At 35.0% G+C, this 23,056-nt stretch overlaps 2 protein-coding genes across 3 annotated transcripts in view; one reads left to right on the forward strand and one right to left on the reverse strand.

The window, feature by feature from the left end:
- The window catches only part of CENPP (centromere protein P), a 148,704-nt gene that overhangs the window by 67,553 nt on the left and 58,095 nt on the right, over nucleotides 1-23,056 (reverse strand). The gene's annotated exons all lie outside the window — the stretch shown is intronic.
- Nucleotides 903-18,564, forward strand: ASPN (asporin). The gene is made up of 8 exons (XM_026857737.1): nucleotides 903-1,191; nucleotides 6,702-6,969; nucleotides 8,873-8,985; nucleotides 11,106-11,319; nucleotides 11,689-11,799; nucleotides 14,149-14,242; nucleotides 15,897-16,035; nucleotides 17,351-18,564. Exons 2-8 carry the CDS (start codon nucleotides 6,726-6,728, stop codon nucleotides 17,546-17,548), a joined length of 1,113 nt encoding a protein of 370 aa, XP_026713538.1. The 5' UTR covers nucleotides 903-1,191; nucleotides 6,702-6,725; the 3' UTR covers nucleotides 17,549-18,564.

Here is a 23,056-nt window from a genome sequence, read left to right on the forward strand (position 1 = left end):
CCAAAGTTTTCTTTTTTGGTGTAGTACCTCTTTCTTCCCTAAGAAAGGAACAGTAGACAAAACTAATATAAATAAAGACTTAAACTGTCATTTTGCAAACAGCACCACATTACATCTATATTAAAAAACCAAAATTTCCAGGCTGTTTTTCCACAGCAAGAATAGACTCAACATAGAAAGGAACTAATTTGTGAAGCAGATTGTCAGATGTGCATGGAATTGGAAAGGTATAATGTATTATAAATTTAAAGACACGAACTGTTACACTGACTATCAAACTTGCTTTGGGTAAACTCAATTAGTCATATTTCTAAAGTATACATAAACAGGCAGCCCACAAAAGGTAAACAACCCAGTTGCTAAATATTGTGATGTGCATATCTATTACAAACTATTACAGGGCAAATTCTCAAAGACTTTAAACTCACAACTTCAACCCTCAGAAAATTGCAAATATTGTCGGTTTTAAATAAAAGATATGCACTATTTCTCATACACAAGAGAAATAAATTAACTATACTGACTAATGAAAACTGATCTACATTTTACATTCTTCAATCATTTTCCCCAGCCAGATAGTTGTTTACTGGAAGCAAGAGGCAGAATTTATATTTAACTACACAAAGTCCTAATTTTATAGCTTTAGAAAGCTTTGGCAACATGCTGATCACTATAGGTTATTGGTTTACCCTGCTCCTGGCTAAGGTTTTATACTTTCATTCAAGTCACACTTTTTAAAGAATAATGGCTAATGAAATCATAAATAAGTGTGATTCCACAGCAGGAATGACCTGAAATGGACCTCACTGTACTTCCAATGGCCTGATGTCAACTATTATTAAACTACAGGTTTTACAAAGTCTTCCACTAGACGTCTAGAGTTAAGCCAGAAGTTTTGGCTGGAATACAGGCAGTGATGAAAAACATATGAGTGGTAACAAGTCATCTTAATATCATTCTTCAGTATTAAGATGGGCTAATCTGAAGCAGCACTTTACTCTGGTATCACCCACGGTGCCAGGAGGATCAAGAAGTTTGGAAGTGGATTTTTTTAATATATTTACTTTAGATTTCACAGAACTCAGCCTAACTTCCTTTTTATTTTTATTTTTTCCAAAAAACATGAAATAACTGGACATAAAGATCTCAGGTGGATCATCACAGTGCTTCCGGAAGAATTAAACTTGCAAGGTATGTCCAGTTTGAATACCTATTCTATATAACTAGCAATAAAGATTTAAACAGCAGGTTGCCAGTCACTAAATGCATATTAAGTGTCAGGTAATTCAGAGTTAGAAATACCAATTTTTTTTAATGGAACATTTGGAAATCTAATTGCAGCTGAAATAATTCTGTGTTTACTACATCTGAGCTGCAAAGCAATAATAATTAAAAAAAATCCCACCAAAAACTATAGTGAATTATTTAGCTATTAAAGAAAGCTTTGTCAGAAAGACTTAACTGACAATATTTTTTTTCCCCCACAGTTATTATAATATATGCAAATCTATTCTACAATTATAGCAGTTCTTATAGTTACAAGTCAGTGTTAACTTTGTGTAATTTGGCATTCAAGTTGGGTTTTTTAAGTAGATATCAGCAAAGCAATCAAAAATGACATATGAAAGAGTGAACTGTAGATGAGCCACAGCCTAAAAATGCTCATAGGTCAAACTCAGTAACACACAAGAGTCAAACCATTTTCCATAAAAAGTAAATACTCTCTAAATGTAAGTTATTTTGTAAACATGTTATTCATTATTATACTACATAACTTCAATATTGGGCTATTTCTCAAGACAAGATCATTTCTTCAGTAATCTTACTAACCAAAAAATTTCCTTCTGTTTTTCTTAAGCAATTTAAGTAAATGAATAGAGTAGACAAAGAGTTAAACACAAACTCCTTTTATTTCAGGAATGGGACAATGACTAATAGAACCAGAACTATTTTTAAATATAGCTTTCAAAACAGCTATGGTCTTGCCTTTCTTTGGACAAAATCCGTGCACAGTGCAATGATTTGTGTTATTAATGAACACAGAGATTTTTCTTTGCCTCTGTAAAGACCACCACTGTGTCATTAAAACATTTCCTTTTCAGAAACAATGCCATAGGAAATTCGCCTCTGTACACCGGTAACAGAAGTGATTTCTAAATATAATTTAGAGTCTTTATGTTTTGAAACTTTACCTATTAACTCCTTCAGTGTCATAACTGGTAAGACAAGACAGACCACATGCTGCAAGACTGGCATGCAACTGCCAAGGAATCCAGACTTACTCTCTTTTTTTTTTTTAATGCACATATCCTATACTAACAACATAACTTTGACCCTCACAGAAAGTGTTTTTCTTCCCATAATTCATATTTGGAATTTTCATGTCACAGAACTGGTGTGTGTGGGAATTTGACACAACCTCTAAAAGGCTTTAATCAGATTAACATACTGTGACATCACCTGCATTTAATTAGTTTAAAATTCTAAGTGTTATCCTAAACTAATAGCATAAAAGATCCCTATCATCCATGTGCTGTCTGGCAACGTGAGTTTTGGCAAAGATCACCACATCGGTGCAGATAAGCATGTCCCAAACATTTAGCACAGTGATTTTTGAATTGTTACATACTTCAGGAAAACAAGTCAGCTTTATAGCATCTCTACACGTAAAATGTACTCTCCACATTCAATTATCTCACTTCGGGGTGGCTAGTGTTCCAGTGAAAAGGTGCTATTCAGAAGCTTTTTGTACTGAAGAATAAGATTGCTACAAAGAAAGTATAGAAGAGGTATGTGAGCCCTCCTCGAAATTGCTATACTTTCTAAAACTCATCTTCAACATTCTGGTCTGTAAAAATAAGAATTAACAAGACTTTGTCCAAGCAACAGTCATCAGTTCATGGTATTAATCAACACCTGAGCCTGTCTAACAGCTTGCGTATGTCAAGAATGGCTGTCCCATCTCTTCTCCTTCCCTCTCTCCCTTTTTAACCTTCCTTCCCCTTAAACCAGGCTGGTTCCACCCATTCCTTTGTGTTGGCTCCGATACTCAGACGGATTCAGTTTGTTCACAGGGAAATAATGTGTTGGGGCTTTTTCTCTTGCACACATTAGTTTTATGCCAGTTTAGTGAGTTCAATCAGCTCAGTAAATAGCCTGAGAGGAAGAGCTGGTACAAAAGAACTGAAAATATGTACCTGGTAACAGAACTAGACTCAAGTGGCAGCAGTGGACCATCAGTACAGCTGTATCCATGAACTGTAATTTCTGAAACAATTATTTCATAGAATTCTCATTATAAAATTAAAGGATTTCCTGAAAGATCATTAGGTTCTTGGATTTTAAACTTTCATTTTCTTTTAATTCTCTTACTCATGAAGTTTAAGCATGCAGAAAGTCTGTATAAGTTCTTTGAGATGAGCTGCAGAGTCAAAGCATTTCTACAAAGACATATCAACATCTATTTACTGGAAACCGCAAAGCCTCAGCCAGGAAAAAATAAAATAAAATTAAAACCTCCATAAAATCCAGCTCTTTAGAATTCATTTTTAGCAGTTCTTTGGCCAGTGTGAACCTGGAATCAGAGTTGATTACCACCCCTAAGTACAAAGCCAATTAGCAGTAAGGATTTCCTAATGGCCAAATGGGAAGTTGAAGCAAGGGCTTTTTTGTTTTCCTAGGGAGAAGAAAAAAAGAACCACAACCCAACACAAAAAACAAAGTACCACAACTCAAGCTTCCTTCTGTAAAGGGACTTGTTTCCAAGATATTGAACTCACAGAACTAATATTTGTAATCAATGACATATTTCAACACTACTTTTGTAGAACATGTTTTTCAAGAGTTCAAATTGGCCAGTACTCTAACCACAGCCTCAACTTTTTCATAGTTCAAAATCATCATTAGTTTTTTGAATATCTGAAAAGAGATATGCAATCCATTTGCTACAGGTACTAGTATGGAAACAGATTTTTAAATTGTTTCATAAGACAATTTCCTAGCACCAGATCCAGAAGCATTTCAGGAACATACATGAAAGATTATCTTTTAGACAGTAAAACTACACATCCAGTGCCTACCACGAATAGAAGCCAGCAGGGACTTAGATGTCCCAAGAAATGACACTTGCTATGACACTTGATATCTTATATGCAGAAATTGTACAACAACACTGAATAAAGCACAAAGCATTCTGTCACTTAATACCTAAGCTGGCAGTAGAAGAGCAGCCTGAGTGCCCATCTGTGAAAACCCAGCCATTAACGCACATGTCCAAGAATAAGGAGAAGTTGAAAGTCTGAAAGGCTTCAATCTCCTCCTAATCAATGGTATGTCTACAGTATTGAACATTTTGACTGTTTTGCTGAAGCTGAAATACAAGATTGAAAGGGCCAAATATTCCAAAGGTGTACCACCAGACATGACTGCAATTCTCTCCAAACAAAGGTAGGTTCCACATCTTATTCCCAGCAGTGCTTTTATTCCAAGACTCTTCAAGAAAACACAATGTATAGGATTACCAAGTACAAATATAAAATTCTAGGAGCATTGAAAGAGAACATTATTTTGAATACAAAGGAGAATATATGGGAAAAATATATGTTGGGATTCTTTTAAAAGACCATTAAATCAGTAAAAGATAACACACACTACTCGAGCGTGCAGCTGGAAGACTACAGTAAATATTAAACTTGCAGTTATATGCTGGGTACCTGCAAGATACAAAGTATATTGTGCCCTTGTTTTCATCACATATTTGGGGGGAGCGGCGAAGGAGTCACTGCATTCTTTTTGAAAGGGTGAGTTTTACATAATCTAAATACTGTTAGGGGTTTTTTTTATGCACCCAGAAACATATATATTTACAGTAATTATGCAATACACAGCATTTTAATGCTGTTAAGAACCACAACCATGAAACAAAGTGACTTTGTACAGAAAAAAGCAATACAAAACCTCAGAATTTTGAATAAACCAAGTCAACACCCTTGTACTAGTGAGTGTACTGCTCTTCCTGCGATTGACAACCAATGCCAAAGGGCCTACATAAAGACTTTTTCAGCTATAAACAGATCAGCAAGCATTCAATTAGGTGATCAAGCAAGAATTGACATCCGTTTAGTAGTTCCCTAAAGAGGTTTATGATAGCCTAAATAGAAACATTTTTATAAACAGGATATGCATAATAAAATTTAGAGCAGCCCCTCCTGGTTTGCACAGCTTGTTGTAGGATCCGAACAACTTGCAGAATTGGGCTTTGGAGGGGAACAATGCAGAGCTGAGGGCTGAATGTACAGGCTTTTCTCACAGAGTTGCAAAACATCCTATGGCAATTCTTACTATCTCTGTTTTCCCTTGTGTCTAGTTTTAAAGGAGTATTTGGTCAATAAAATCTTTAGAATAAAACCAGAGTATGTAGAAAATATCTAAGGTGTTTGTCCTATGGATTGTGATTGCTCAGGTAACCCAGTACACTGGAGGGCTGGACTCCTGGTTTTCCTAGTTGGGTGGGAAAGAAATTGGTAAAATTAGAACTCAAGAGAACCTGAATTAAATTGAATGAACAGCTGCAATGAGACAGAATCTGCCACATTTTTCTGAAGACAAACCTAGTTTCCAAGTCCTTCATAACTTGTGAATTCTCAAGAACATCAGAAAAAAATTAATTGTAGCTATCTGACATGGCGTTTTCTGCTTTGAAGGTTCCCTAACTGATCCAGCATGTTTCTGTCTTACAGACTGAAGAACCTTTGATTTACACAGGAAAGATACTTTCAAGTTATGGGTAATCTAAGAAGCTGGTGTGTTTTATGGCCTTAAATTCAAGTACAAAGCATTTCTGAGCTCCTTTCAGTTGGCTGCATAGCTATCACATACAGGCCCTAGGACAACAAAGCTAGGTTGAAAAAAAAAAGATTATTAAAAAAAAATGCACATATATTGGTTTCCCACTTTGTTCTGGATGTAATTTGAGTTACTGATTTCAAATGACACAGATTCATAACCTCAAAGCCCTTGTCAGAGACAAGAGCCCTCATCAAATAAAAGTCATATACAAATGTGCTCACATTAAAATACAGAGGTGAACTTCTGTCAATCGCAATAATATACGAATGGCTGGAATTGATGAAATACTGTTGTCAGGACTGAAAACTCTATCTATTTTTCCAGATTAGAATAAGAAGTGTTTAATTAGAAGTGTTTAGTGAGTATTGTGATGAGTGCATTTTATGTACTGCTAATCAAGTACTTCCCAATTTTCTAGATACAAGCAATGCACACATGCCAATGTATCCCATTAAAAATATTTTTTCATTAAGAAAGAATAAAATAAACCCAATTCCAAGTTCTGGTATTATTTGCTACAAAGATTACACTTCAAAGACTGAAGCAAATGATGATCCTATTTTTTAAACTCAACTAGAACACTCTGATATGGCATTAATGTCTGAAAAATTAATAATTTAATAGTATTTATTATAACACATAATTTTATAATAATAATTATCTTTTAAAGAGTAATTTAAATGTTCTTTATCTTCCATATACTAATTAAACCATAATATTCATAACAGATCATTTTTCCAGGAGCAGAGACTGCAGCAGTGAGTTAAATAAGTAGATCGAGTACATTTATTTGCTGTTTCACGTTGACTGACTCTTGTGTTTGGGTTGTTTGTTTGTTTATTTTCCTCTTCAAGATCGACTATCGTGATTTAGAAGATATGAAAGAATACACACTCCTCCTCTTCTTGGCTTTGTGCTCTGCCAAGCCTCTCATTGGTCCTTCATATTTTACACTAAAGAATATGATGCTCCAAGATATGGAAGATGATGATGACGACGATGATGACAATTCTCTATTTCCAACCACTGAACCAATTATACCACTAATTCCTTTTGATCTCTTCCCAATATGTCCCTTTGGATGCCAGTGCTATGTGAGAGTTGTCCATTGCTCTGATCTAGGTAAGAACGAATTCATGTGTCTGTTCTCTGCTGGCCTCTCCTTTGGAGGATTTGCCTTTTAAAAGATGAATTCTATAGCTTCATAAATTGTACACTGTCACGTATTCCTTTACAAGTGACTTTCACAAGGAGCTTACATTTATTCAATTAGGCTTGCAAACTGTATCTAATTCAATGTCAGCAACTATTTTGTGTCCAGCACTTTTTATAACATGAGTTCATGCACATCAGTTTAGAAAATTAATCAACTGCTAGAGACACCTTCCATTAGCAGTGACTTCTATTCTACCACCACAGAATGGAAAGGCATGTAACAAATGAAACATGTGCATGTGTTACCTATATCTGTAAGAAATAACAGTAAAACCATTTAATGGAATATCTACCGGGGTTAGTAAGTACTTATAGTCCGCAGTTTTTTATCCACTAGGAGAATAATCACAGAATGTGAAAATGCTTACATTTACATTTTAGATTACCCTTTCTCCTGTTCCAGTTACTTTCATGAAGTTATATCCCAACAGAGAAGCACAAAAGTTTGCTGTTTGCATTAGACAAGCTATTAGTCCCCTCTCTCAAAAGAGTATGGCTAAAGAAGTACTTTATTCACAACTACAAAGCAACAGGAATGACAAGAAAATATAAAGGAAAAAGAGGCCATAAATAAACCACAAGGAAATGTAATACCAGAGCGTATTCGCTCAGCTGAATTTCCATTAAGGTGCACATCACTAGTAACATCTTAACCAAAGGCAAACCTGCTACTCTCACTGTTGCAGGCAGATACTGGCCCTAAATATGAAGTTATTATTAATCATTCCAATTTGAACTAGTGTTCATTGAAGTTTTCCTGTGATTCAAGGTAATCAGAGGACTATGCTCCTGCCACTAACACAGTGACATTTGTTCTCATCACAGCTCTGCCGCCATCCTGAACTTAATCCTAGACTCTTCATGTCTTAGAAATCTTGAATCAATACATAAATTACTGGGGTTTTTTAAAATGCGGCATTATTAAGGAATCAAAATAAACTTTTGCTGACAGCAATAAGCTGTGGTTATTGCATCTGGTACAGAGATTGCAAACACCCTTGAGTTCACACATAGAAAAAGTCCCTATTAATAGACTTCATCTTTAAATAGCTAACCTATTAATTATGGAATAATTGTTAATAAGCTGGACTTTATTTAGCATTTGACACATCAGCGTTTCCACTGAAAACAAAATTACTATCTCTTGCTAGTCTCTTCTGCTGATTCAGGATGTCAGATGGCATGAACTGAAGCGATTTTGTAACTGAAAAATTAACTGGATTGGGAAATTTATATAACTGGTAATTAAGAACTGGCAGCTGGAAGACAATCTTTTGTCTACTTTCAGGAAGAATAGTAATTTCTCAGCCTTGATGTTAACTGTACGGCTATATAAGCAACTGTGCCAGTACAAGGGATAGGGCAGTGCAGAGGTAGGAAAGAGCATTCAAACACCGAGCAGTGGTCATAAGGGATTTCTGCAACAGCCCTGTTCCCCAGTACAGAACCACAGCCCGGGTCCTCCGAGGGCTGCTTTCTCCAGGGACTGAAGCAGTTTCCCTGGAGAACAACTGGTGCTCTGAGGCATTTCACAATTGCAAAGCATCTGCAATGCGCACCCCATTCGAGCTTTTCATGGTCAGGGGAAGCAGCATCTCTTCTTGAAACCATCCTCACAATGTTGTTGTATGTTCTTACATGATTAGTTCCTCTCATTATCAAATACTCCTTTCTATCCCTTTGCTTTATGGCTGTTCATATCTTCTTTCCCGCAATAATAATCACTCTTACTCTGTCTTGCTGTTTAGCAATTAATTTCTTTGGAAATAGAGGCACATAATGTTTCTGTTTATGTCACATACTTAAATAGGTTTGACATCAATACCTCGCAACATTCCACCAGATACTCGTATGATTGACCTTCAAAACAACAAAATTAAAGAGGTCAAGGAAAATGATCTCCAAGGACTCACATCGCTTTATGTAAGCTTGCTATTTTCCAAGTTTGAAATGCTTAGGATTCTGAAATATTTTTATACTTTTAAGATACAAGTGGTACGTTCTGCTCTGATAGTATCCATAAAAATGAAGTCTGCATATGACTGCTCCCACACAGTAAGAAGCAAATGTCTTTGAGCTGTAAGAACAATGCTACTTTCTACAACATCCAGAAAACATACCACGTGTATCTCACTAAAAAGATACTCAAGACCTCTTAGCACACACAGAAGCATTCCTTACGTTTTGAAGGCTGCGAGACAAGTGCTCCTTTTTAATGTGCTTAGCTGTAAAATAGCAGAACGAACTTTATCTCACAAAATAACTAGAATGGTATTTTCTGAGGCTACTTTCAAAAGCACACAGCATACAACTAACATATAGAGCACAAGCTAACGTTACAAATCCAGTTGACCTGAATGGAAATCAGACCAACACTGAATTACTGAAAACGTTGGGTGCTTTACTATTTTTTAACACACTCAAGTATGCATGTAGAGACAGGCTTTAAAATAAGTATCACTGGCAACTGATGAATCTAGATACTTATGGTACACAACAACCCCTTTTTATAATGAAAGAAAATAAGGGAGTCTCACGAGGTCTGGAAAGGCAGATTAAGTCTGTTTTGGAATACTTATTTCCATAAAGTGTCACTCCAGATCCAGTACCAAAGAACACTGACAATGTTAAAATTCTCAGTGACTAATTGTTCCACAAGTTATAGCAAATTGACATTCACATTAATATGTGTTTCATGTCTTTCTAAACTAAGATAAATCCTTTTCAATTGTATCTGGCTTCTGATCAAGAATTGAAAATTTATCCAATCTAAGTGTTTATGAATGAGCTTGCTAATTATTGTGGGGTAAGCTAGAACAGAAAATACAGGAACCATATAAATTCATTGTTTGTAACAAAGTGCTTTCAATTCCCCTTAAGTATCACATGTCTGGGCACACAATGGTTTTAACCAGCAAGTGAGGGGTAAACACACTAACTGTGGTTTATATTCAGTGTAAAAGATCCTATAGAAACTAACCTCCAATGACTGAGAAAGTCACTGGAATATATTAGCAAGCACCACATTATATGTTAAAGTCACCATTTAATTATGTGATAACTGAAAACTGAGCTTTTTTGGTTTTTCTCATCAGTTAATTTGTGGCAAGGCCTGAATTTTTACTGAAAGCAAAGTCCACTTTGTACAATGTGTCTCAGTACTAGTTTATTTAGCAAAGGCACTGATGGCAACTTGGATTAGGAAGAAACATTTCCTGTTTATTTGCTTAAACTACCCTAATTTTTTCAGGGGAAAAAATATTTCTGTTCTGCTCTACTTTTTTTTTTTTTTTCCCACAATTTCAGAAATCAGATGGCATCAACAGCTCAAAGAAGTTAAAAAGGAACAAAAATGAGTAGTCTAGGTATGGAAATGCACAGATATGATTTGACACACAAAATAATCTCAGATAACTCATTGTTGTCTGTAGTAACTCATTACAAAATCTCTGATAACACATAGCAACCAAGAACAGAAAACTGTCCCAAACAGTACTAGTGTACTGTACAGGACAGACTTAAACTCACAGGAGTTGAAAAGTTATGGCAAATAAGATATGAATTCATGTGTGTATATCAGCTGCGCACTGACATTAATTTTTAAGAAATTTAGATTAAAACTCTAACTTTTACTTTGCAGCATTATGCTGAAATAAGAGATTATATTTTGAGTTTTGAGAATTTGTCTGCATTAAGGAACAACAACAAAAAGAATATAATCCCCATACAATCCCACGAAATACATGAAGACAAATGTATTTTTTTGCCAGCTCTTCTCATTATCCATTATCACCTCGTCAGCTCTGACTACTTTTTTCCCTACCTTCTAGCCAATGCTCCAGTCTCTGGAGAGGTTTTTTGGTTTTCACAATCAGTTGAAACACCCAATGTACATACAAAGTGCTAAAACTTGATATGATGGAAAAATATTTAAAATACTTAATTATGAAATTATATATCAAATTCATTACTTAAAATTCATAAACATAACACTCCTATATAAAAAAAAAAATTCTTTCTATTGCTCTTCCCATATCTCATAGGCACTGGCTCTGAACAACAATAAAATATCCAAGATCCATCCAAAAGCCTTTCAACCAACGAAGAAGCTACGACGACTGTATTTGTCCCATAACCAGCTAACTGAGATTCCAATAAATCTACCAAAGACTTTAGCAGAGCTCCGAATTCATGCTAATAAGGTTAAGAAAATCAACAAGGACATATTTAAAGGAATGAAGTCTCTACATGTTTTAGGTAAGTTCAGTTAAGTAGAAAATTTAAATTAGAAAATTAAATGTAACATACTACATAAAATTTTCATTCAAACATTTCCCCAAAGTGCAATTTTTCTCTTAAAGAGATATCCATGCTGTAGAAACTATCATAATTTACTTTCTATGTGAAGTTGCTACACAGGTCAAGTTTTTGGTAACTCTGCAAGCCAAGTTAGCCTCTATTCACTGAAAGCTGTGACTTCCACCCCACAGAATAGGTTATCAAAGCTAAACATTAATTAATGCTTAGAACATCAGGTCATAAATAAAATTAAACCAGCTGTTTATAACTCAGTCTAACATACACAAAATTCCTATGCCATAAATATTTTTTTTCCCCCTTGGACAGAAATGAGTGCAAATCCTCTTAACAATGATGGAATAGAGCCAGGGGCTTTCGAAGGAGTAAATATCTATCATATAAGAATTGCAGAAGCTAAACTAACTTCAATTCCTAAAGGTATGCTTTATTTTTCCTTTTCTATTTTACCTATACCTAGGGCAGTTTATTCCTAAATAAAATGCTTTAATATATATGATCATTAAAATGTTCATAAACTGTTTTGTGCTGCTCCTTACTACCAAAGCACCTCCTACCTTATTTTTCTTTTTGCACTTACTATCCAATTTGACATCTCAAAAGTGTGCATGCACGCGCACACACACACACACACACACACTTGCTCTCCAGCTCCTCATCTGCCTTCTCCCCATCAGGCAGACCACTCCTCTCTGAGTCATCCAGAGACTCTTTTCAGGAGAAACAATGTGAACAAAATCATAGTAAGATGTCACTTAACAAGTTTCACATTAGCCCCTCAAAAATCCGTAAAAATAAACCCCCTAATTTTTCATCTGGGTCATAAGGGATACAAAATTCCCAATTCCTTCATGCATTTAAAATGAAACCCCAAATTTCTGAATGTTTCAAGTGACTCCATAGCCTAAGTATGTTCTGCAATATAACCACCTTAGTGCAAAACCCAATACAGCACTTTATACATCTTTTAATGGGGTTTTGCTAAGTGAAATTTAATATTAACATTTTAATTAAATCCTACATAAAATACTGCAAAATTAAATCACTCCATCTAAAAGAATTAACTTGTGATCTGAAGATAGTAATAAATTAAATCACTAACTTTACAAATCACCGACCTTTACACAGAGAAAGTAGCACGAATGAACTCAGTACAACATTTTACCTGCATCTTCTGTAGGTCACCACAGTATTTAACCAAACCCTCATGATTTTCAACTGCTCAAAACTAGCTAAGAGAAAAAGGGAGGAAACAAACCATAATACCATATGGTTTATCATTCATTAATTTACAACAAAACTAAATGTTAGCCCCCAAGATATTTATTTCTGGATCATTGCAAGAAAGAATTTGTTTCTTATTAAATTTAATCTCTTCTTGTAAACAGATATATATGCAAAAGCATCCCTGTAGAAAAGAACACTAAAAAAAACCCAACAACGAACAAAAAAAACAACTCATCCCAATTGTTAATTTTAATATTAGAAATTATCTGGCTTCCTATGGTAACACACACACAATACGTTCTCCTAGTATCATCATATCACCATCTCCTCACTTATCACAAAAAAACATACATAAAAGTATTCAAATTTTGTCTTAGTTATAATCTCCAATAAGGAAACACAAAATGAGATCCAATATGTGGTGTCAAATATAAGAACAGATCATAAAGCAACTGGATTTAATGGTGAACACATTCTAACCAAATGGAAACTAAGTTTGCAGGTCCTTCTACCTGCAAATGTTAGGACAAAAGATTAAAAAAACGTAACTTACAAAAGGCATTTAAGTGGGCAGATGGGTACTCTTCCCTCAATATTGTAACTCGGACACAAGAGCACCCAGTGAAATTGTAAACTGGAATGTCAGCTGGGAAAAAGCCCAAACACACACCAAAACATGTCAACCTGCATCAAGACTGACTGCAAAGCAGAGCCCTTTTCTCCAGTACTGTAATGCTACAGCACTCAGCAATGGGAGCAATGCTCTGCTAAGCCACATCACTGACAGAAACATGCGGCTTGTCTTGCTTGGTGTCAGGGTGCCATCTAGACAGATGTCAGAAAAACTGAACATAAGATCAGCAAATAGTAACTTGTGACTATCTTTCACCACCCTTGCTATTACAGAAGGATAATGTAAAAAAGTTCTCCACCTCCTGGTCCATTCACTGACAGGTCTGAATTGGGACTATTTGGTACCACATGAGAAAAACCTGCGTCCCAGCACAGGAAAGAGCATACAACACATCTCATTTTACTTAGAGAGTTCTGAAAGCTTTTCTCCCAGGTCACACCTTAGGAGTCGTACAGTGCAACGGTTACATCATGTGGAATAAAAAAATGTATCTACAATAACCTGTCACTGGTTCCACAGGATTTTGACTACCAACTGTCAGATAACTGTACATAAAATACAATTTACATCTTTGACAGGTTAACCAAAAGTACATGAAAGCGATTGTAAACAAAGGTAGCAAAACTACACCAAATTCTGTAACTCTGACATCTTTACATTAGCATATGCACTTTCACATCTTAATTTGCTAAGTTATTATTTCAAACCAATTGATGATGATTTTTTTTTTAAAAAAAAAAGTAACACACTTGTATCTAACAGTCATTTCTTGAATGCAGACAACCACACCCAAAATTCTTCACCCAATCCTTAACACAAAGGAAAGAAGCTCTTTGGAACATAATAAATTTAAAAAAAAAAAAAAAGTTGGCTTGTTTTTCTCATACTGTGCATTTGTTTTTCATCAGAATTGCCCTCCAGTCTACTAGAACTTCATTTAGATGACAACAAGATCACAGCGATCGAACTTGAAGATTTTAACCGATATAAAAATCTTCAAAGGTAAAATTCCCATGCAAAACACTTCGATTTGATAAAAGATCAGGATTTTTTGATACTTCTCATGAAAAAAAACTTAAAAATTTTAAGTGTTTTAGTAACAACTGCTATAAATAAGGTCAAACTTTAAAAAAAAAACACACACAGAGCAAAACTCTCCCCAAACTTCAGCCTTATTATCATGTCTTGCCTGTCAGTTCACAATAGAAGAGTATGTTAAGAACCTCATCTGATTATAAAATGTAGACACCATAAATTCTTACCTCATGGCACCTGGGTGTTGGGTAATATTGCATGGCTTTTATATAATATCTCTTAATGTGCTAGTAGTAATACACCTCAATTAAGCACTGCATGTATTTCTCATACTCAAAATATATGAACCTTTGCAGTCATGTAATTTATCAGCAGTATTCAGCTTTTTTCTCCAGCCTGTTCCCTATCAGGCCCAGGCATTTGAACTCTTTGGGCACTCATCTCACAAATCACCCCCCAAAATGAGGCATACAACACCACCAACTGATTGCTGGTTTAGGAAGAAAATGCCTTTCTTGCAACTAAATTTATAGGATTTAAGACTCATAATAGCTTTTTAATTCCAGAGAAGGCCTAAGTGTACTGGAAGGATACACTCCATACACATCCTCAAGAAAAATATAAAAGGATAGCATGAAAAGGGAAATTTGAGACTTTTTTTATACAAACATATGGGAAAACTGGGAAATTGCAAGAGAAGATAAACTCACCTCCTGAAACTAGTCTGGGAAAAATACAGTAGCTAGTAAAGGAAACAACTTGGTAATTGTTTACAGATGTCATGGGGTTTAAGGAGAAAGAAAAAAAAAAAAAGACATTTCTGAGGAAAGTATCACTGATGTAGGACAAAATAAGAAAGTTCCTTCTGTAAAGCTCAGTTAAGTACTCTGTAAATACAACTGAGCAGCACTGAACTTTGGATTTGGTAATAGAAACTATTATCAAAGAAAAAATACTGAAGTGACAAACTTCAATTTCTGAAGAAAGTGAGAAAGAAAGGAGAAAAAAGAGGCTGCAGGATGCATGGAGAGAGCAATTCTGAACTGTCCAGTGCCTCCACCTTCTCAATCATCTCTGTAACAATGCAGGCTTAAGTCTTATAGCAAAAAATCTAAGGCCTAAATTCAGGAAAATGTGGAAGTAGGAAAGAAGGTAGTCCTGTTTTTTTTTCAAAATATAGATTTTTTTTACTAAGCTGTATATATACAACTGTTTCTTTACAAGAATTGCTCTTCTTTGGCTATTTATTAGAACACCACCTTTTATTACCGTGTGTATACTTCGTAGCTATACTACTTGATAAAACAGCAGGATTTATTTTACAAGCAGATTGGTTGATATCTATATTGCCACTAAAAGTAGAAAAACCGCATGCAAAACTGGACAGTTGCTCACATTGGGCTAGCTGCTTTCCTTTAAGTGGAGATTAAATTATGAAGAAAAATTATTTGTTATATCAATGGTGGGCTTTTTTCCTATCAGAGGTAAGATTTCATCATTTTTCCCTAGTTTTTTTCCCCCCATGTCTACTCCTGTGTATGTCAATCTAAGAAAAAAAAAAGAGTATGCTCTTCAATGCTGTTATGAACCTTTAATTAATTGTTCCTTGTACTATTTCTAGGCTAGGCCTTGGGAATAATAAAATCAAAGATGTGGAAAATGGAAGTTTTGCCAACATACCAAGCATACGTGAAATCCATCTTGAAAAAAATAAGCTCAAGAAAGTTCCTCCTGGATTACCCGAATTGAAATATCTGCAGGTTATATACTAAACTTAATAGAAATCTCTACTAGTTACAAGTTGTTTGACTTTCACACTGCCATAGTGATTAGGACATAATTAAAACACATAATTTACTGTCACATATATTTTAACCTCACACTTGTTTTTGGAAAACCTGGAACCACGTATGTACTTAAAGAAATAAACAACACCAAACAGCAGGAACACTCCCAGGAAAAAAAAAACAAAACCAAAACACAAAAAAACCACACACACCAAAAAAACCCAAAACCAACACAAACAAAAAACCAACATGCTACACCCAGAAAATGTTTCCAGAATGTTTCCAGGAAGTTTGTTTCAGATTTATTATAGTTTCCATATTAGCAAGCCAGAGTGGAAAATTTTCCATCGCCAAGCTGAAATGTCTTAAATTCAAAGTAAATTATTTATGAGGCTGAAATTATGATAAGATTTTAAAATCTGTAAATAGAACTAGGCAAATTCTCCAAGAAAATGTTTTCAAAACATTTATTTCCTGAATTCTGGAATAGCAATTAAAATAATTTATGTTTTATAAGATGACACAATACCTTAGGATACTGAGCAGAACAAATGTTGGGGAAACATTAAGAAATGCACAGATGACAGAGCACTTGATAAGCTATTTGGTAAAAGCTTTTACCTCTGAATTTTATTTCTTCCCACTTCTCATTTCCCTTCCAATTAAAGGAAAATATTTTGAGCTATATCTTTAAAAACCCAACAAAAATTGCAAAAAAACCTCAAACCCCAAACATCAACTTGCAGTGTAATGTAAAATTACACAGACTGCTTTTGTCAATGTATATTATTTTACTTAAATTCTAAGCTCTACTATCACAAGACTTTTTTTTTTTTCCACTAATTTAAGCTACAACATTAGACTGATCTGTTCCTATAACCATACTGACAAATGTCTCCCAATATCAACTCTTCTAGAGACTACTTTTAAAAATGTATTAAATCACTAAAAATCTGCATTACAGGAGAATTTAATACTGCGCCATTACAATTCTCTACTATAAGAGAACATAAAATTGCATTGTTAGGAGAATGTTCCATAAGAATAGAGTTCAATTATTCTGACAACACAGTGATGAAATAACATATAACTTATTTTTGTGGGAGAGGCTGTGGCAGGAGGGAGACTTTTTTAAAGGGTTTAACACAAATTTTTAATTCCTGTTACTGTTAAGGTCTGCATCCAACTGATCTTACAGCAAACCTCAGTTACCTATATGCCAATGAATGTTTAGATATTTTTCCCATTTACATACTAACTATTATATTTTACTGTCTTATTGCTGCAGGTAGTCTTCCTTCATTCTAATCATATTGCAAAACTGGGAGTGAATGATTTCTGTCCAACAGGAAGAAGAAAGAAGAAAGCATTATACAGTGGTATAAGCCTCTTCAATAATCCTGTAAAGTACTGGGAGGTTCAGCCTTCAACTTTCCGTTGCATTTTAGCCAGAAACAGTGTGCAACTTGGAAATTTCCTGAAGTGATACCACAGTTGATCACTTCAAAAAGCAACTTGTCCAAATCTGTTCTACAATACTTGAAATTTGCAGAAAAATGGCAATTTTTACACTATTTAACCAGTTTACAAAGTATTTACTATTTTAGAGATAATTAATTAGAAACAATATGTTAGTAGGATCCATTGTATTATTTGACAATGTTCAACCTACATTTGAATAATTTAAACAAAAGCCTTTATATCTTAATGAAGGACTCTTGGAGGTGGAACTGGAAACTGTATTTGTTGTTTCCTATCATAGATGTTTTACTTAAATTACACAGTTTTGAGATTCTTTCTTTCAAATAAATTCTAAAAAAACAAGTGGAAGTGACTTTTTCCACAGTAAGGACCTTTTATTCTGTCAAAAAGTGTGGCAAGAAAAGTTGCAAAAAAAATTATCAGACTTCAAGGACTTCTTGTGCCATTTTTGATAATCAGCAAAGATACAATGAAAAGGTACAGTATTGCAAGGTCTTTTGTCTCTAAATTAGAACATATTTTTATTACGTATGAAGTGACATAAAGGCCGGTTTCATATCAAGAACTAACCTGCAATAAAACTTTAAAAGTTTTTGGTATTTTTTCTTGCAACTTTAAGAGGGAAATGTCCTTCAATGTTTTGCTATCAATATAATTTGATGCACTCTGAACTTTGAAAAATAGGATTCAAGTTTTATCATATGCTTCAAGCTTAATAGGAATGAATATTAAACTCCCTTTAGGCCAGCACAAACATTTTCTTTTATCTGTAAGAACTGTAATCATTTTTTCCATTTACTTTTTTCCTGTTTCATATTTTGACATCACACGGGTTAAGAATCCCTCAGTAATGGAAGTACCTTGAAATTGCTGAATGCAAGCAGATAGCTGGAACTCAACTGCCCTGACTTCTAACGTAGGTCAGCATTTAGAATTCTCAATACTGACAGTACTGTATAAAATGGATATTTTACATATCTATTTAGTGTATATTTGCTATTGGGATTCAAAATAAATTAAATAAACTTAAAGAATACTTGCATTTTTATACTTGATTACATGATAGTTCATGTCAAAACATTCAGAGTTTATAACTATACACATTTCAGACTTCTCTAGATATTTTCTCTATTCTTCTTTCTTCCAACTCTACATACCTTGTGGATTATTTATCACTGATGTTCTTCACAAAATTAAAAATTCAATGCTTTATTTGAAGCAGCTATGGGAAATGACACAGACTAGTAGTAGAAGAAAATACTACAAAAGAATCAAGGAATTCCCAGTCTCTCAGCCTTTCTACCACCTCCCTAAGTACAACAAGCAATAAGCATCAAGTCTAATTTCTGATTTTCTTTCATCTGCTTGGTCTCTTCATATTTAGTATTTTGTTAGCACCACTATGTTGTTGAGACTCAAAACCTCTGAGAAGAGGAAGAAGAGTGGACCAGGGGAGGCTTTTACTACAGAACAGTTTTTACAAACAGATATTCTGTAAAGCACAAGGTAGAATAAAACCAAACCAAAACACAAAACAAATCTTCCTATCACCAAGGATCTTTCTTTTCCTGGCTGAAATCTGAAGATGATTTTAAGGAGTGCATTTCCTAGCAAATAACGTGTGGAAAGCAGTGATCAGTGCTGAAAATAGTAGTTAATAAGTATATTCTTCATCAGTCTAGTTTATATCATGGACTTCTTTAGCCACAGCTATGTCTTCATGCATGAAGAGCTATGATCTCTAAACAGAGACCGGTGTTAGAAGACAAGTCTGATCTGTGTATAGAGAAAAAGTCAATACCTTCTGTAGATTTTTCTACTATGGAATTAGTTACTACACACATAGGAAATGCAGAACTGTTGATGTACAGTTCATACAGGGAATGCATACCAGCTTTTACTACAACTCTGCATTCCCAGCAAAGACACACTCTGAGCCTCTCTATACGTCACCCTTTAAATAAATCCAACAGTAACAAATCTAGTAAGACTACAGAGGGAAACTGCCAACCCTTTAAGCCACCTCTAAAAGATTTATGAGGAGCATGGAAGAACACTGAAAAGAGCAAGGGCAGAAATAAGTAACTGCAAGTGAAACAGCCTAGTTACATAAAGAATAACACACCACACAGGCTAGTCATTTACCCTAGAGTAAATTCTCATCACACAGAATCTTTACATTCATACTCAAGCAAGAGCACCTACTGCTTCACGTAAGAGCCCAGGTGTACATTTGTACTCTCTAATACCAACCTTCCCTTAATGACAGGATGTCCTGTCTTATACTACCATAAACTGCTCATAACCCCATACCAGAGACACAAAGTACTGTCAATAACAACTAACTGTCCAAGAAGAACGTGAAGATTTGAAATAATCACCCATTCTTACTTACTAACAGCTATAAAACTGAAGTCTTTAATGTTCCACAAAAGGTTCAGTGCTTATAAAATTTACTATCAGAAAGATAGAGGAAAGGCAAATAAAGGATGAGGCAGGAAAATCTGTAGATGACCGGAGGTTAATCAAGAGCTAAAAAAGATCTGAAGGACTTCTGGTGGAAAAAAGTGGTCAAGTAGGAAAATAACAGCTAAATACGTTCAATCTTAAAGAAGGTTAAGATTGAAGAATGGAAGGAAAATTTCCAAATCTTTTATCTACTTTGTAGAACACTAAGTTAAGAGTTTTCACCTCAAGTAAGTGGGATAAAGGTGGACTTCAATCAAAGTGCTTTTCAACTGCGCTTCCATTGAAAGCACAGCAAAGAGCAAGTGTAATGCTAGTGAAGGAATAGAATTGATAACAGAAAAACCATTACACTTATATGAATCACTGATTTAAATGGATTCTTAAACACTCATGCTACACTAGTTATACCAATTCAGCAATGACAACAAATAGAAAAGCTCATTCAAATTTTGCTGCTTATCTAAAAGAATAAACTCAGAGTTTACAGTATTACATTACATCACAGTAGTGCATTATTCAACACTAATTTAGTGGTAAGGATCAAAAGGAAACGTGACAGAGACAGGAAACAATTCCTTATCTAATTGAAGCTTATGCAGTAGACAACAGGAACTCTGCACATGCCAAGACTCAGATATTTAAGAAGATGGAATAAGATTTGAACACGTGTACAACACACCTCTCTACCCTAAAGCAGGCCTGTTCAGCCAACCCACTGCTAATAAACCTACTCAGCAGCAAGGAGCCATTGGAAGAAACTACCTATATTCTCAGTAAATCTAATAACTTCATTTTACATAAGATTTCCAACATAACAAATGGCCACAGGTGAGTAGGTTGCCACATGAAAAAATAAAATCCCTCTTGCTTTTGTTCAAACTGCCTGTGTTCCTATGACTAACCGCCAGGCACAGGTAAGAACGGCCACCGGGCTTTTGGTCTCCCAAGGCAAGGAGTTGTGGCTGACACTAGTAGTTGATTCTAATACAGACTCCAGAGTGTCCCTCGGTCTCGGACCTCATCTGAAACTTCCTGGGGCACAGCTTTAACAGAGTAGTCCTAGTCCTTAGAAAGCATGGTGAGCACTTTCTAAACCTCAGAAGGTTTATAGGTACTCTCATAACAGTTTCACCAAATTTTAGGTCCACTGTTGAAGTCAATATAATGAAAAATGTAGCAAAGTCCTAACAGGTAGAAGACCATATAGTCTTGATCTTATCCCTCCAAAGCCTTAAAAACTTATCTTATCACTCTTTCCTTTTTGCCATGCATTCAGACTGAGAAACTCTTTCTACAGTCAGCATCCATCCACACATATAACACTCACAGAAGAAACTGCAACACTATTTTGAAGATACTACCTTCACTCTCACACTTAATAATCTCTAAAGAATTTTATCAACTGCTTAGCTTTTCATCATCTTCAAGGCAAATTCAGCTAGCTTTGAAGCTTAAAAAACTTCACCTGTGACAAACTAGATTGGCGATTTTGCATTAAGGCAGGTAAGTATCAAATGGTTCATTCTAACCATCTCCTGTAAGAGTTATTTTTAGAGAAAATACAGCAATTTCCTATATTACATTACATAAATTCACAGGATGTCTGTCACTTATGAGGAAAAAAAAAAAGTTCAACAACCCTCCACTATTTTCAGACCTCATTCTTCAGCTAGCATTTGTGGTTAGTAATTAATAATTTACCTTGTATCTTTGGCATACTTTGACATAAACCCAAATGGATGTGACAATGACATACAGACATCAAAACACAAAATGTGCCTTACACAGTTTCAGCACTGATTTCTAGATATGGACAGCAATAAACTTAACAGGATAATAGCTAATTAATGAAAACACACTGCTGTTCAATAGTCTTTACACAGAACAAGGAGTTCAGTATCAGCAGGTGGGGAGAAAAACTGTCAGGAAATCAACTCCATCTTTACATTCTCCACAGATGTTATGGAAAAAAGGAAAAGGAATGAGAGGTTTGATATAAATCCTTCTGTGAGTCTTCCCTTATTATTCCTTGTACAAGTAACTACATAACTCTAATAAAGAAAATAATACTTATTCTGCCTAAGCTTTCCAAACTTTAATGGGCTTTTTTCTCTTCTGAAAAATCTGTCAGGTCCCTAACAAGACAGTTAACAAATTTCACCAGAGGATGGCAGCCTATTGTTACCAATGCAAGGAAAAGTAATTCTGACAAATAAATAACAAATACTTACTTCACTGTAATAGCCCAGTAAACTTCAAATACTGCTTAAGCACAGTAGCCTGAGTACTTCTAAGTTCTTCTATGTCTTGCTCTACACCATTAACTTGCTGGAGGATGAAATAATCTCATCTCTGTCATCTCCCTGCCTCTTTGCCCAATATCAACCTACATTATGCAGTACTTCAAAACACAGCAATACAAAGCATAATATAGAAGTTACACGTTACCAGACAAATAACAACAAACTCAGTAAGTTTAAAGCATACAAAATACTAACAAATCATGATTTTAACTTGCACCATCAGCTATATCAAGTGATTACCATGTAAATCAAAACATACATTCAATAATTGCTTTCATATCCATATTGAAAAGCCAAAGAAAAACAACGTTTTGAAGCACCAAATCACTTCAGTTCGAGACAGTTTGTTCTGCAAGCAAGACACCTAATGAACAATACTTTCATAAAGATTCTTACACCATGCAACCCTCAATCCATATTAATATTAGGCCCATTGCAGTACCTTCTTTATTTCCTCTATTTCCTTCACCACAATACTTTCATAGGTTAGAAGTATGGGTTCAGAACCAACTATCTGGTTGAGTGCAGACCAGTGTATGAAACTCACAGATCATCTAGGTGCTCTCTCTTCCTGCTAAACAAGTTAAAGAAGGTGAAGAATTTTCATTTTTCTTCCTTTATTCAGTACCAATAATGCCTTCCTCCTCTGCCCAGCTGTCAATTTACACAAAACTGCAGTGTATCTGGCAAAATGGCTAAAAGTGTCCACTATGGTCAGGAAAATGTCAGGAAAGAGAAAA

This window comes from Athene cunicularia, assembly GCF_003259725.1.
Source record: "Athene cunicularia isolate RWA chromosome 12 unlocalized genomic scaffold, athCun1 chr12_part1, whole genome shotgun sequence".
Taxonomy (NCBI): domain Eukaryota; kingdom Metazoa; phylum Chordata; class Aves; order Strigiformes; family Strigidae; genus Athene; species Athene cunicularia.